Raw genomic sequence first — 15,212 nt, 5'->3', positions numbered from 1 at the left:
AATCTCAGTCTTTCAATTGACCCAGCATTCACAGCCTTTTGAGGGAAGAGTTTTCCACATTTCCACTACTTTGTGCTTTCAGTCTTAAATGGCCTAGCTCTCATTTTAAGATTGTTCTGGAATAAGAACATAAGTAGTAAGAGCAGGAGTAGGCCATACAGCCCCTCGAGCCTACTCCGCCATTCAATAAGATCATGGCTGATCATCGACCTCAACTCCACTTTCCTGCCCGATCTCCATATCCCTTGATTCCCCGAGAGTCCAAAAATCAATCTATCTCAGCCTTGAATATACTCAGACTCAGCATCCACAGCCCTCTGGGGAAGAGAATTCCAAAGATTCACAACCCTCCGAGTGAAGAAATTACTCATCTCAGTCCTAAATGGCCGACCCCTTATCCTGAGACTATGCCCCCTAGTTCTAGACACTCCAGCCAGGGGAAACAACCTCTCAGCATCTACCCTGTCAATCCCCTTCAGAATCTTGTATGTTTCAATGAGATCACACCTCATTCTTCTAAACTCCAGAGAGTATAGGCCCATTCTCCACAATCCCCCACCAGAGAAAATAGCTTCTCTATATCAACCTTAACCTCAATTAGATCACCCACTCAACCTTCTAAACTCGAGGGAATACAACCTGTTTCTGCAACTTATCCTCATATTTTAATCCTTTAAGCCCTGGTATCATTCAGGTGAGTATGCACTATTGCCCTTCAAGGCCAATGTATCCTTCCCGAGTACAGGGCCTAGATATGAATGCAGTGCTCCAGATGGGGTTTGACCAAGAGTCTGTGCAAGTGAAGCATAACTTGCTAACTTTTGTATTCCAACCTATACCTGTGCCCGAGATTTTAGTGATTTGTGTACATGCACACCCAAATCCCTTTGCTCCTCCATAGCTCCTACTCTTTCACCATTAAGAAAATATTCTGATTTGTCTTTCTTAGATCTAAAGTAGACCTTACACTTCCCCAGATTAAATTCTATCTGCCACAGTTTTACCCACTCACTTAGTCCATCTATATCTCTTGGTAGCTTCCTGCTACTATCTACACAATTTACTCCGAAGTGTCATTTGCAAACTTGAATATACAACAACTTGTATTTATATAGCACCTTTAACGTAGTAAAACGTCCCAAGGCGCTGCACCGAGCCATATAAGGAGAAATTAGGGCAGAGGGCCAAAAGTTTTGTCAAGAGGTAGGTTTTAAGGAGTGTCTTAATAGGAGAAAAGAGGCGGAGAGGTTTAGGCAGAGAATTCCAGAGCTTGGGGCCCAGGCACAGCCACCAATGGTTGAGCGATTATAATCAGGGATGCTCAAGAGGGCAGAATTAGAGGAGTGCAGATATCTCGGTGGGTTGTGGGGACAGAGGCGATTACAGAGATGGGGAGAGGCCATGGAGAGATTTGAAAACGAGAAGAATTTTGAAATCAAGGAGTTGCTTAACCAGGAGCCGATGTAGGTCAGCGAGCACAGGGCCGATGGGTGAACGGGATTTGGTGCAAGTTAGGACATGAGTAGCCGAGTTTTGGATGACCTCAAGTTTACATAGAGTAGAACATGGGAGGCCAGCCAGGAGTGCGTTGGAATAGTCAAGTCTAGAGGTAACAAAGGCATGGATGAGGGTTTCAGCAGTGGATGATATACGCTCTATTCCTTCATTCTAAGTTATTAGTCCCCTTCCCTGTACTCTTATTTTTTTCTTTTTCCAGTATTAAGTGGCCATCCTTCATGCACGAACCTGAAGACCGACTACAAGGGTAGCACAGATCCTGTCCTCATATGCACTTCCCAGCAAGCAATCAGTGGATAGCCCTCAGGAGTGGGAACCCTGGGTGTGTTTCCCATTCCTGAGCTCAGTGGTGCGAAGCCCAACTACAGCTCCCCGATCACTGGCCCCCAACTAACAGATTGGGAATAGGTTACATGATCTTCCTTGTCAGCTTGGCTCAGTACCACACTCGGTAGAGCATTTAGTCAAGGAGCTTAAAATTAATATACCAGACAAAAAACCATGTCGGAGCAATGTGATCTCAGCCGCCCAACAATGCCCCAATCCCCCACCATTCGTGTCAATCAACCAGTCAGCAGGTCAAATTACCATGGGGCCTTGAGCTTCCCAATGGATCCGGCCGGGCCAGACTTTAACCCGAGCCCCTCTCACCCTTGACAGCTCGTCTCCCACCGCCGCCGCCTTACCTTGGTTTCGGGGTCTGGGTCGCAACAAGCGCCATGAGCCTGCTCGTCAGTGAGTCCTCTCAGCTCCTGAGACATTGCAGCCGGTGTGAGTGAGCAGAGTAACTGCAACGACAGCCGCTGCAGTCAAAGACCCTGATTACTGAGCCCCACCCCTTATACTGACCACCCAATGAGAACACAGTACGGGGTGGGGGTTATTTACGTAACAACCAATTCTAAAGACGGCAGGGAAGTGGACCCACCCCATCCCAGACCTCGGCCAATCACAAGCACTGCAGGTCGCTGCTGCTGGAACATGCCTGGTTCTGCCGAGGTGGAACTCCAAACCATCGTCAACCGAAGTGTACAGAGCATGGATCTTACACTAAACATCCGTTAGACAAAGGTCCTCTACCAACCTGCCCCCGCCACACAGTACTGCCCCCCAGTTATCAAAATCCACGACAAGGCCTTGGACAAGTGCCTCCTTGAAAAAGTGCAACATCTCCACCGACACCTGGGAATCCCTGGCCCGAAACCGCACAAAGTGGAGGAGAAGCATCCGGGAAGGCGCCGAACACCCCGAGTCTCTTCGCCGGGAGCAAGCAGAAGCCAAGCGCAAGGAGCGCACGTCAACCCAAGCACCCCATCCACCCGCCCCTTCAACCACCGTCTGCCCCACCTGTGACAGACTGTAGGTCCCGAATTGGACTCATCAGTCACCTGAGAACTCATTTTTAATGTGGAAGCAAGTCATCCTCGGTTCCAAGGGACTGCCTAAGAAGAGAAGGTTCTGCCGAGCGGGGACCAGCAACCAGAGGCTGGAGGAGCCTTTAGTTTGGGATTGCTTGAGCAAAGGGCCAGCATAGGCACGATGATGCGAGTGGCCGCCTTCTGTGCTTTAAACAACTTCTGGTCCGTCAGCACCTAGAAAGAGACCCTCTAGTTTCAGTTTTGACTCGATCAAGTAGGAACCCAATTCCACCTGTTTAACTCCCAAGTGTAACTGGTCTCGAGGTGCTGAGGGACCACAGTAGTTTGCAGCAAAGATTGAGGCCATTCGGACCATCGCACCTGTACTGGCTCTTTGCTCGAGCAATCCAAAACTAATCCCCACTGCCATGTGCTCTCCCTTTTGTCCAGTTCTTTTAAAATCTCGCCTCTCCTCCCAACTTTTTCAGAAAGATATAAAAAACAATAGGATAGTGATAATGGGGGACATCAATTATCCTAATATAGACTGGGGAAAAACAGTGTAAAGGGCAGGAATCATAGAAATTTACAGCACAGAAGGAGGCCATTCGGCCCAGTTTGCAGACGACACAAAGCTGGGTGGGCGTGTGTGCTGTGAGGACGATGCCGAGAAACTCCAGTATGATTTGGACAGGTTGGGTGATTGGGCAGAAGCATGGCAGATGCAATATAACGTGGATAAATGCGAGGTTATTCACTTTGGTGGCAAAAACAGGAAGGCAGATTATTATCTGAATGGCAATAGATTGGGAGAAGGGGAAGTGCAACGAGACCTGGCGTCCTTGTGCACCAGTCGCTGAAAGTAAGCATGCAGGTGCAGCAGGCAGTTAAGAAGGCAAATGGTATGTTGGCCTTCGTAGCGAGAGGGTTTGAGTACAGGAACAAGGATGTCTTGCTGCAGTTGTACAGGGCCTTGGTGAGACCACATCTTGAGTATTGTGTGCAGTTTTAGTCGCCTTATCTGAGGAAGGATGTTCTTGCCATGGAAGGAGTGCAGCGAAGAATCACCAAGCTGATACCTGGGATGGCAGGAAGGACGTATGAGGAGAGATTGGGTCGATTGGGCTTGTACTCGCTGGAGTTTAGAAGAATGAGAGGGGATCTCATCGAAACTTATAAAATTCTCACAGGACTGGACAGACTAGATGCAGGAAGGATGTTCCCGATGGTCGGGGAGTCCAGAACCAGGGGTCACAGTCTAAGGATAAGGGGTAAGCCATTTAGGACAGAGATGAGGAGGAATTTCTTCACCCAGAGAGTGGTGAACCTGTGGAATTCTCTACCACAGAAGGCAGTAGAGGCCAATTCATTAAATATATTCAAGAAGGAGTTGGATATATTTCTTAAGGCTAAAGGGATCAAGGGATATGGAGAGAAGGCAGGGACAGGGAACTGAATTTGGATGATCAGCCATGATCTCATTGAATGGCGGAGCAGGCTCGAGGGGCCGAATGGCCTACTACTGCTCCTATCTTCTATGTTTCTATTGTGTCCACGCTGGCCGACAAAGAGCTATCCAGCCTAATCCCACTTTCCAGCTCTTGGTCTGTAACCTTGTAGGTTACAGCACTTCAAGTACATATCCAAGTACTTTTTAAATGTGATGAGGGTCTCTGCCTCTACCACCCTTTCAGGCAGTGAGTTCCACACCCCCACCACCCTCTCAGTGAAAAAAGTTCTCCTCAACTCTCCTCTAAACTTCTGACCAATTACTTTAAAAAAGGAGGGGGAGGAATTCCTGAAATTAGTACAGGAGAACTTTCTTGATCAGTGTTTTGCAGCCCAACGAGGAAGGAAGCAGTTCTGGTTCTGGGAATCAAGAGCATGTTTCAGTGGGAGATCATTTGGGAAACAGTGATCACAATATCAACAACAACAACTTGCATTTATATAGCACCTTTAACATAGTAAAACGTCTCAAGGCGCTTCACAGGAGTGTTATCAAACAAAATTTGACATTGAGCCATATGAGATATTAGGATAGATAACTAAAAGTTTGGTCAAAGAGGTAGATGTTAAGGAGCGTCTTAAAGGAGGAGAGAGCGGTGGAGAGGTTTAGGGAGGGAATTCCAGGGTTTAGGGCCTAGCCAGCTGATGGCAGGGTAGCCAATGGTGGAGCGATTAAAATCAGGAATGTGCAGGAGGCTAGAATTGGAGGAGCACAGAGTTCTTGGAGGGTTGTAGGGCTGGAGTACATTACAAAGATAGGGAGGGGCGAGGCCATGGAGGGATTTGAAAACAAGGATGAGAATTTTAAAACTGAGGAGTTGCTGGACCGGGAGCCAATGTAGGTCAGTGAGCACAGGGTGAACAGGACATAGTGCAAGTTAGGATACGGGCAGCAGAGCTTTGGATGAGCTCAAGTTTATGGAGGGTGAAAGCTGGGATGCTGGCCAAGAGAGCGTTGGAATAGTCAAATCTAGAGGTAACAAAGGCATGGATGAGGGTCTCAGCAGCCAATGAGCTGAGGCAGGGGTGGAGTCGGGCAATGTTATGCAGGTGGAAGTAGGCAGTCTTGTTGATGGCCTGGATATGTGGTCGGGAGCTCGTCTCGGGGTCAAATACGACACCAAGGTTGCAAACGATCTGGTTCAGTCTCAGACAGTTGCCAGGGAGAGGGATAGACCGAATTTGTGGCTGGGACCATAGACAATGGCTTTGGTCTTCCTAATATTTAATTTGAGGAAATTTCTGCTCATCCAGTACTGAATGTCGGATAAGCAGTCTAACAATTTAGAGACAGTGAAGGGGTTGCAACAGGTGGTGATGAGGTAGAGCTGGGTGTCGTTAGTGTACATGTGGAACCTGGCATGTTTTCAGATGATGTCAACGAGGGGCAGCATGCAGATGAGAAATAGGAGGAGGCCAAGGATAGATCCTTGGGAGACTCCAGAGGTAACGATACAAGAGCGGGAACAGAAGCCATTGCATGTGATTTTGACCGGATAGATAAGAAAGGAACCAGGCGCTTGCAGTCCCACACAGCTGGACGATGGAGGAGAGGCGTTGGTGGATGATGGTCTTAGGGCTTTAAACTAAATAATGGGGGGGAGGGTTCAGGTGAAGGGGAATTTAGAAAGTCAAAGAGAAAGGAGAAGGCAATAGTGCAGGGTAGCGATAGGGGTAATGATAACCAGAGTGTGACAGGAGGAGACAGAGCATACCCGTGGATTGGAGGGTAGCTAATGTTACCCCAATATTTAAAAAGGGGGGTAGAGAGAAAGCAGGGAATTATAGACCAGTAAGCCTTACATCGGTTGTGGGCAAAATGCTAGAGTCCATTATTAAGGATAAAATAGCGGAGCACTTGACAAATGGGGAAAGGATCGGACAGAGTCAACATGGATTTACAAAGGGTAAATCGTGTTTGACTAATCTGCTGGAATTTTTTGAGGAAGTAACTGGTAAAATAGATGGGGGAGAGCCAGTGGATGTGGTGTACCTTGACTTCCAGAAAGCCTTCGATAAGGTTCCACACAAAAGATTATCATGCAAAATTAAGGCTCATGGGATTGGGGGCAATGTATTAACGTGGATAGAGAACTGGCTGGCGGATAGAAAACAGAGAGTTGGAATAAACGGCTCGTTTTCGGAGTGGCAGGCAGTGACCAGCGGGGTGCCGCAAGGATCTGTCCTGGGACCCCAGCTGTTCACAATATATATAAATGATCTGGATCAGGGAATTGGATGCAATATTTCCAAATTCGCTGACGACACTAAGCTAGGAGGAGGGGTGGGCTCTGATGAGGATGTCAGGAGGCTACAGTGCGATTTGGACAGGTTGGGGGAATGGGCGGATACGTGGCAGATGCACTATAATGTGGATAAATGCGAGGTTATCCACTTTGGGGGTAAAAACAGGAGGGTAGATTATTATCTAAATGGCAATAGATTGGGAGATGGGGAAGTGCAGAGGGACCTGGGTGTTCTTGTGCACCAGTCACTGAAGGAGAGCATGCAGGTGCAACAGGCGATTAAGAAGGCAAATGGTATGTTGGCCTTCATATCAAGGGGGTTCGAGTATAGGAATAGGGATACCTTACTACAGCTGTACAAGGTGCTGGTGAGACCGCATCTGGAGTATTGTGTACAGTTTTGGTCGCCCCATCTGCGGAAGGATGTTCTTGCCATGGAAAGAGTGCAGCGGCGATTCACCAGGCTGATACCTGGAATGGCAGGAATGACCTACGAGGAGAGATTGAATAGTTTGGGCTTGTACTCACTGGAGTTTAGAAGATTGAGAGGGGATCTCATCGAAACATATAAAATTATGGCAGGCCTGGACAGGCTGAATTCAGAGAGAATGTTTCCAATGGCAGGGGAGCACAGAACCAGGGGCCACAGTCTAAAAATAGCGGGCAAATCATTTAAAACAGAGATGAGGAAGAATTTCTTCACTCAAAGAGTGGTGAGCCTGTGGAATTCCCTGCCACAGAGGGCTGTGAAGGCTAATTCAATAAATATTTTCAAGAGAGAATTGGATATATTTCTGAAGGCTAAGGGGATTAAGGGTTACGGAGAAAAGGCGGGGACGGGGTACTGAACTGGTAAGATCAGCTAAGATCTCAGACGAAGATCAGCCATGATCTCATTGAATGGCGGAGCAGGCTCGAAGGGCCGAATGGCCTACTCCTGTTCCTATCTCTATGTTTATTGCCCTATGTTTAACATAAGCGTGCACCAGCAAATAGTTTCAGAGTAGGTAAAAATGGTATAAAGAAAAAAATTTAATCTCTTTATCTGAATGCATGCAGCATTCGTAACAAGATAGATGAGTTGACGGCACAAATAGAAATAATTGGTTATGATTTGATAGCCATTACAGAAACGTGGTTGCACGGTGACCAAGGCTGGGAAATGAATAGTCAGGGGTAATTGACATTTCAGAAGAATAGGCAGAAAGGAAAAGGAGGTGGGGTAGCTCTATTAATAAAGGATGAGATCAGTGCAGTGGTGAGAAATTATATTGGCTCAGAAGATCAGGATGTAGAATCAGTTTGGGTGGAGATAAGAAATAGTAAGGGAAAGAAGTCACTGGTGGGAGTAATCTGTAGGCCCCCTAACAGTAGCTACACATGTAGGACAGAGTATAAATCAAGAAATAATAGGGGCTTGTAAAAAAGGTACTGCGATAATCATGGGCGATTTTAATCTTCATACAGATTGGACAAACCAAATTGGCAAGGGTAGCCTTGAGGACGAGTTCATAGAATGTACTCGGGATGGTTTCTTAGAACAATATCTGGTAATGTGTAATGAGACAGGATTAATTAATGATCTCATACTAAAGGATCCTCTAGGGAAGAGTGATCATGGTATGATAGAATTTCAAATTCAGTTTGAGGGTGAGAATCTTGGATCTGAAACTAGTGTCCTAAACTTTAATAAAGGCAATTACAAAGGTATGAAGACAAAATTGGCTAAAGTAGACTGGGAAAATAGATTAAAGGGTAAGACGGTAGATCAGCAGTGGCAGACATTTAAGGAGATATTTAATAAATCTCAGCAAAGGTTTATTCCAGTTAGAAAGAAAGACTCTACGTAAACAGTAAGCGGGTAGTAAGAGGCGGGGTGGGGCCTATTGGGGACAAAGAAGGTGATGTATGCTTAGAGGCGCAGGGCAAGACTAGAATACTCAATGAGTACTTTGTATCAGTGTTTACTAAGAAGGTGGATGCTGACAAAATATTGGCAGAAGTGGAAAAGGTAGAAGCAATGGAAGGGGTGAAAATTGATAGACAGGATGTACTAAAAAGGCTGTGTATGCTTAGAGTGGATAAGTCGCCAAACCTGCCTCCTCGGGGCTTGGAAAATCGAGCCCATAGAGTCATAATGGCACATGACTGTAGAGCAATCCAGTCAGTCCCATTCCCCCGCTCTATCCCCATAGCCCTGCAAGTTTATTTCCCTCAAGTGCCTATCCAGTCTCCCCTTGAAAACATTGAGAGTCTCCGTTTCCACCACTTCCGTCAGCAGCGAGTTCCAGGTCCTCACCACTTGCTGCGTAAAAAAGTTTTTCCTCACGTCCCCCCTATATCTTGTGCCCAAAACCTTAAATCTGTGTCCCCTAGTCCTTGTACCATCAACTAGTGGGAACAGCCTTTCCCCATCTAGCCTATCCAAACCCGTCATAATCTTGTACACCTCTATCAAATCATCCCTCAACCTCCTTTGCTCTAATGAAAACAAATCCAGCTTCTCCAACCTGTCCTTGTAGTTAAGATTCCCCCATCCCCGGAACCATTCTGGTAAATCTCCTCTGCACCCTCTCAAGTGCCTTCACATCCTTCCTAAAGTGTGGTGACCAGAACTGGACGCAATACTCCAGTTGTGGCCTAACCGGCGCTTTATAAAGGTTCAGCAGAACTTCTCTACTTTTGTACTCAATACCTCTATTTATGAAGCCCAAGATCCCGTATGCTTTGCTAACCACTCTCTCAATATGTCCTGCCACCTTCAGGGACCTATGCACATTAACTCCCAGGTCCCTCTGTCCCTGCACACTCTTTAAAACTGTGCCATTAAGTGTATATTCCCTCTCCCTGTTCCTTCTGCCAAAATGCCTCACCTCACACTTCTCTGTATTAAATTCCATCTGCCACTTGTCTACCCATTCTGCTAGCCTTTCTATGTCCTGTTGCAATCGATTGATATCATCCTCACTGCCACACCCCCAAGTTTGGTGTCATCGGCAAATTTAGAAATTCTATTCTATTCCAATATCCAGGTCATTTCTATATATCAAAAAAAGCAATGGCCCCAGCACTGACCCTTGGGGACTCTTTTATTTGGACCCAAAAAAAACCCAATTGGACTGTAAATAAACAAAAGTTCAACTAAAACTTAACAAATCAAATTAAAATTTGGTTTTCCGGGTTGATAATGCACTCATAAGAACATAAGAAATAGGAGCAGGAGTAGGCCAATCGGCCCCTCGAGCCTGCTCCACCATTCAATAAGATCATGGCTGATCTGATCCTAACCTCAAATCTTCTATCACTCTGCATCCACCCGAACCCATGTGATCTCCCGGGAGAGGCGAAAAACCAGATAAAGACCCAATGGCCAATTTGGGAGAAAAAAATCTGGGAAATTCCTCTCTGACCCATCTAGGCGATCGAAATTCTTCCAGGAGATCACTCTGTCCCTATATTTTCTACAGTACTTACCTTCTGTAAAGGCGATCTCCACCCCAGCCAGGAACAGGAATAAAACCATCTCCTGAAATCTAACACAGAATTAGAACACAGTAGGAGCAGAACAAGGCTACACGGCCCCTGGGCCCACTCCACTACCCACAGGGCCATGACCATGCCGAACCTAGACTCATGTCCAATTTCCTGCCCGCTCCCCGTAACCCTTAATTCCCTTTACTTCTAGGAAACTATCTATTTCTGTTTTAAATTTATTTAATGATGTAGCTTCCACAGCTTTCTGGGGCAGCAAATTCCACAAACCTACCACCCTCTGAGTGAAGAAGTTTCTCCTCATCTCAGTTTTGAATGAGCAGCCCCTTATTTTAAGATTATGCCCCCTAGTTCTAGTTTCACCCATCATTGGGAACATCCTCACCGCATCCACCCGATCAAGCCCCTTCACAATCTTATATGTTTCAATAAGATCGCCTCTCATTCTTCTGAACTCCAATGAGTAGAGTCCCAATCTACTCAACCTCTCCTCATATGACCACCCCCTCATCCCCGGGATTAACCGAGTGAACCTTCTTTGTACTGACTCGAGAGCAAGTATGTCTTCTTAAGTATGGACACCAAAACTGTATGCAGTATTCCAGGTGCGGTCTCACCAATACCTTGTACAACTGCAGCAATACCTCCCTGTTTTTATATTCCATCCCCCTAGCAATAAAAGCCAACATTCCATTGGCCTTCTTAATCACTTGCTGCACCTGCATACTAACTTTTTGAGTTTCGTGCACCAGGACCCCCAGATCCCTTTGTACTACAGTACTTTCCAGTTTCTTGCCATTAAGATAATAACTTGCTCTATGATTTTTCCTGCCAAAGTGCATAACCTCACACTTTCCAGTATTGTATTCCATCTGCCAAATCTCTGCCCACTTACTTAGCCTGTCTATGTCCCTTTGCGGGTTTTTTATGTCCTCCTCACTCACTACATTCCGTCCCATCTTTGTATCATCTGCAAACTTTGATATGTTACACTCGGTCCCCTCCTCCAAATCGTTAATATAGATTGTAAAGAGTTGGGGACCCAGCACTGACCCCTGCGGAACACCACTAGTTACTGGTTGCCAATCTGAGAACGAACCATTTATCCCAACTCTCTGCTTTCTGTTAGAGAGCCAATCCTCCACCCACGCCAAAATATTACCCCCAATCCCGTGATTTCTTATCTTGAGCAATAATCTTTTGTGTGGCACCTTGTCAAATGCCTTTTGGAAGTCTAAATACACTACGTCCACTGGTTCCCCTTTATCCACCCTGTATGTTACTTCCTCAAAAAACTCAAGCAAATTTGTCAAACATGACTTCCCCTTCATGAAACCATGCTGAGTTTGTCCTATTAAATTATGTTTATCCAAATGTCCCGTTACTGTCTCCTTAATAATGGACTCTAACATTTTACCAACCACAGATGTTAGGCTAACAGGTCTATAGTTTCCAGCCTTCTGCCTACTACCCTTTTTAAATAAGGGTGTTACATTAGCAGTTTTCCAATCTGCCGGGACCTTTGCTGAGTCCAGTGAGTTTTGGAAAATTATTACCAATGCATCCACAATCCCTACCGCTACTTCCCTCAAGACCCTAGGATGCAAGCCATCAGGTCCAGGGGATTTATCCGCCTTGAGTCCCATTATTTTACGAAGTACCACTTCCTTAGTGATTTTAATCGTATTTAGTTCCTCCCCACCTAGAGCCCCCTGTTTGTCCAGTGTTGGGATATTCTTAGTGTCCTCTACTGTAAAGACTGATACAAAATAATTGTTCAGTGTTTTTGCCATCTCCATGTTTCCCACCATTAATTTTCCGGTCTCATCCTCTAAGGGACCAACATTTACTTTAGCCACCCTTTTTCTTTTTATATAACTATAGAAACTTTTACTGTCTGTTTTTATATTTTTTGCTAATTTACTTTCATAATCTATCTTCCCTTTCTTAATCAATCTTTTAGTTATTTTTTGCTGTCTTTTAAAGACTTCCCAATCTTCCATCCTCCCACTAGATTTGGCTACCTTATATGCCCTTGTTTTTAGTCGGATACTATCCTGAATTACTTTACTTAGCCACGGATGGCTATCTTTTCTTTTACACCCTTTTTTCCTCAGTGGAATATATATTTTTTGGAAGTTGTAAAATAACTCCTTAAATGTACACCACTGGTCATGCACCGTCTTACCCTTTAATCTATTTTCCCAGTCCACTCTAATTAATTCCGCTCTCATACCTTCATAGTCTCCTTTATTCAAGCTCAGCACGCTTGTTTGAGATCCAACCTTCTCACCCTCTAATTGAATATGGAACTCAACCATGTTATGGTCACTCATTCCAAGGGGATCCTTTACTAGGACATTTTTAATTAATCCTGTCTCATTACACAGGACCAAATCTAAGGTTGCTTGCCCCCTGGTCAGTTCAGTTACATACTGCTCAAGAAACCCATCCCTAATACACTCAATGAACTCATCCTCAAGGCTGCTCTGCCCAATTCGTGGATAGCACGTTTAGCGAGTTGTTCACGCTGCAGGGTAGGGCTGCACAGGCAGAAAGAAACTGGGTGACCATCAGGCGGAGCAACAGAGGCAGGCAGGAAGTGCAGGGGCCCCCTGCGGACATCCCCCTTTCAAACAGGTATACCAAGTTGGATACTGTTGAGGGGGATGACTCACCAGGGGAAGGCAGCAGCAGCCAGCTTCCTGGCACCAGGGACGCTTCTGCTGCTCAGAAAGGGAGGAAAAAGAGTGGGAGAGCAATAGTGGTAGGGGATTCTATCGTAAGGGGAACAGATAGGTGTTTCTGTGGCCGCAAACGTGACTCCAGGTTGGTTTGTTGCCTCCCTGGGGCCAGGGTCATGGATGTCACTGAGCGGCTACAGGGCATTCTTAAGGGGAAGGGTGAGCAGGCAGAGGTCGTGGTCCACATTGGGACCAACGACATAGGTAGGAAGGGGGATGAGGTCCTGCATCAAGAATTTAGGGAGCTAGGTAACAGATTAAAGAGCAGGACCTCAAAGGTTGTAATCTCTGGATTACTCCCAGTGCCACGTGCTAGTGAGTATAGGAATAGGAGGATAGAGCAGATGAATGCATGGCTAAAGAGTTGGTGTAGGGGGGAAGGTTTTACTTTCCTGGATCACTGGGCCTGCTTCTGGGAAAGGTGGGACTTGTACAAGTCGGACGGGTTGCACCTGAACCAGAGCGGGACAAATATCCTTGCGGGGAGGTTTGCTAGCACTGTTGGGGGGGTTTAAACTAACTTGGCAGGGGGATGGGATACAGAGGGGAGCTGAAATAGGGGGTGATGTGCTGCCAATTATAGAGAAAAAAACAAGTCAGCTTGGTAGACAGGGCAAATATACAAGGGCAAGGCTGGATGGCATCTATTTTAATGCAAGGAGTCTTGCAAATAAGGTGGATGAACTGAAGGTGTTGATAAACACATGGGAGTATGATATTGTTGCTATCACGGAGACATGGTTGAGGGAGGGGCAAGACTGGCAGCTCAATATTCCGGGGTACAGAATCTTCAGGCGAGACAGAGGGGGGGTATAAGAGGAGGGGGTGTCGCAATATTAATTAAGGAGTCAATTACTGCAGTAAGGAGGGATGACATATTAGCAGGTTCCTCTAATGAGGCCATATGGGTGGAGGTTAAAAACAAGAAGGGGGCAAGCACTTTGCTGGGAGTGTACTATAGGCCTCCAAACAGTCAGGGGGAGATAGAGGAACAGATATGTAGGCAAATCTCAGAGAAATGTGCAAATAATAGGGTAATAGTAATGGGGGATTTCAACTTCCCCAATATTAACTGGGATAGTCAGAGTGTGAAAGGCACAGAGGGTGTACAATTCTTAAAGTGCATCCAGGAGAGCTTTTTGAGCCAGCATGTAGAAGGTCCTACAAGAGAGGGGGCGGTACTGGACCTAATTCTAGGGAATGTGGCCGGCCAAGTGGAAGAAATGCTAGTAGGTGAGCACTTTGGTGACAGTGACCATAATATGGTGAGATTTAAGGTGGTCATGGAAAAGGACAGGGATGGGCCGGAAATAAAGGTTCTAAATTGGGGGAAGGCCGATTTTAATAGGATAAGGCAGGATCTGGCCAAAATGGACTGGGATCAGCTACTTGTAGGAAAATCCGCATCGGAGCAATGGGAGGCTTTCAGAAGGGAGATTGAGATCATACAATGGCAACATGTTCCCGTAAAGGTCAAGGGTGGTTCCAAAAACCACAGGGAACCTTGGATGTCAGGGGATATACGAGAATGGATTAGAAAAAAAAGGAGGGCTTTTGGCAGATACAAAAGGCTAAAGACGGAGGAAGCCCGAGAGGAGTACAAGAAGTGCAGGGGGATACTTAAAAAAGAAATTAGGAGATCAAGGAGGGGCCATGAAATAACACTGGCGAGCAAAATAAAGGAAAATCCTAAGATGTTTTATAAGTATATTAAGGGTAAGAGGATAACTAGGGAAAAAATAGGGCCCATTAGGGACAAAAGTGGAACTCTGTGTGTGGAGCCGGAAGATGTAGGAGGGGTTCTAAATTAATTTTTTGCATCTGTTTTCACTATGGAGAGGGACGATGTAGACATAGAAATAGGGCAGGGGGACTGTGATATGCTCAAACATATTAACATCGAGAGGGAGGAGGTATTGGCGGTTTTAGCAGGCCTAAAAATGGATAAATCCCCAGGCCCGGACGAAATGTATCCCAGGCTGCTGTGTGAGGCAAAGGAAGAGATTGCGGGGGCTCTAACACACATATTCAGAACCTCTCTGGCCATAGGGGATGTGCCAGAGGACTGGAGAACCGCTAATGTAGTTCCATTATTCAAGAAGGGGAGTAGGGAAAAACCGGGGAACTACAGGCCAGTGAGCCTAACATCAGTGGTGGGAAAATTATTGGAAAAAATTCTGAGGGACAAAATTAGTCTCCACTTGGAGAGGCAAGGATTAATCAGGGATAGTCAACATGGCTTTGTCAAGGGAAGATCATGTCTGACTAATTTGATTGAATTTTTTGAGGGGGTGACTAGGTGTGTGGATGAGGGTAACGCAGTGGATGTGGTATACATGGATTTC

At 46.0% G+C, this 15,212-nt stretch overlaps 2 protein-coding genes across 4 annotated transcripts in view; one reads left to right on the top strand and one right to left on the bottom strand.

The window, feature by feature from the left end:
* polr1c (RNA polymerase I and III subunit C) overlaps positions 1 to 15,212 on the top strand; it is a 151,715-nt gene that overhangs the window by 69,914 nt on the left and 66,589 nt on the right. The window lies entirely within an intron of this gene.
* The window catches only part of glo1 (glyoxalase 1), a 30,859-nt gene that overhangs the window by 12,649 nt on the left and 2,998 nt on the right, over positions 1 to 15,212 (bottom strand). Inside the window, exon 1 of one of the 3 annotated variants that reach the window (XM_085998039.1) lies at positions 2,205 to 2,369. The exons of 1 other annotated variant lie outside the window; for it this stretch is intronic. In XM_085998039.1, the coding sequence (XP_085854165.1) occupies positions 2,205 to 2,279 (75 nt within the window). In that variant the 5' untranslated portion in view covers positions 2,280 to 2,369. Of the gene's footprint in view, positions 1 to 2,204; positions 2,370 to 15,212 lie in introns of those variants that run through there. One more of the 3 variants, XM_085998037.1, reaches the window with a different exon arrangement.

This window comes from Somniosus microcephalus, chromosome 9, assembly GCF_052327205.1.
Source record: "Somniosus microcephalus isolate GS21.2 chromosome 9, FLI_Smic_1.0, whole genome shotgun sequence".
Classification (NCBI taxonomy): Eukaryota; Metazoa; Chordata; class Chondrichthyes; order Squaliformes; family Somniosidae; genus Somniosus; species Somniosus microcephalus.
The sequence above is the reverse complement of the archived record's forward strand: the minus strand, read 5'-3'. Positions and strand labels throughout refer to the sequence as shown.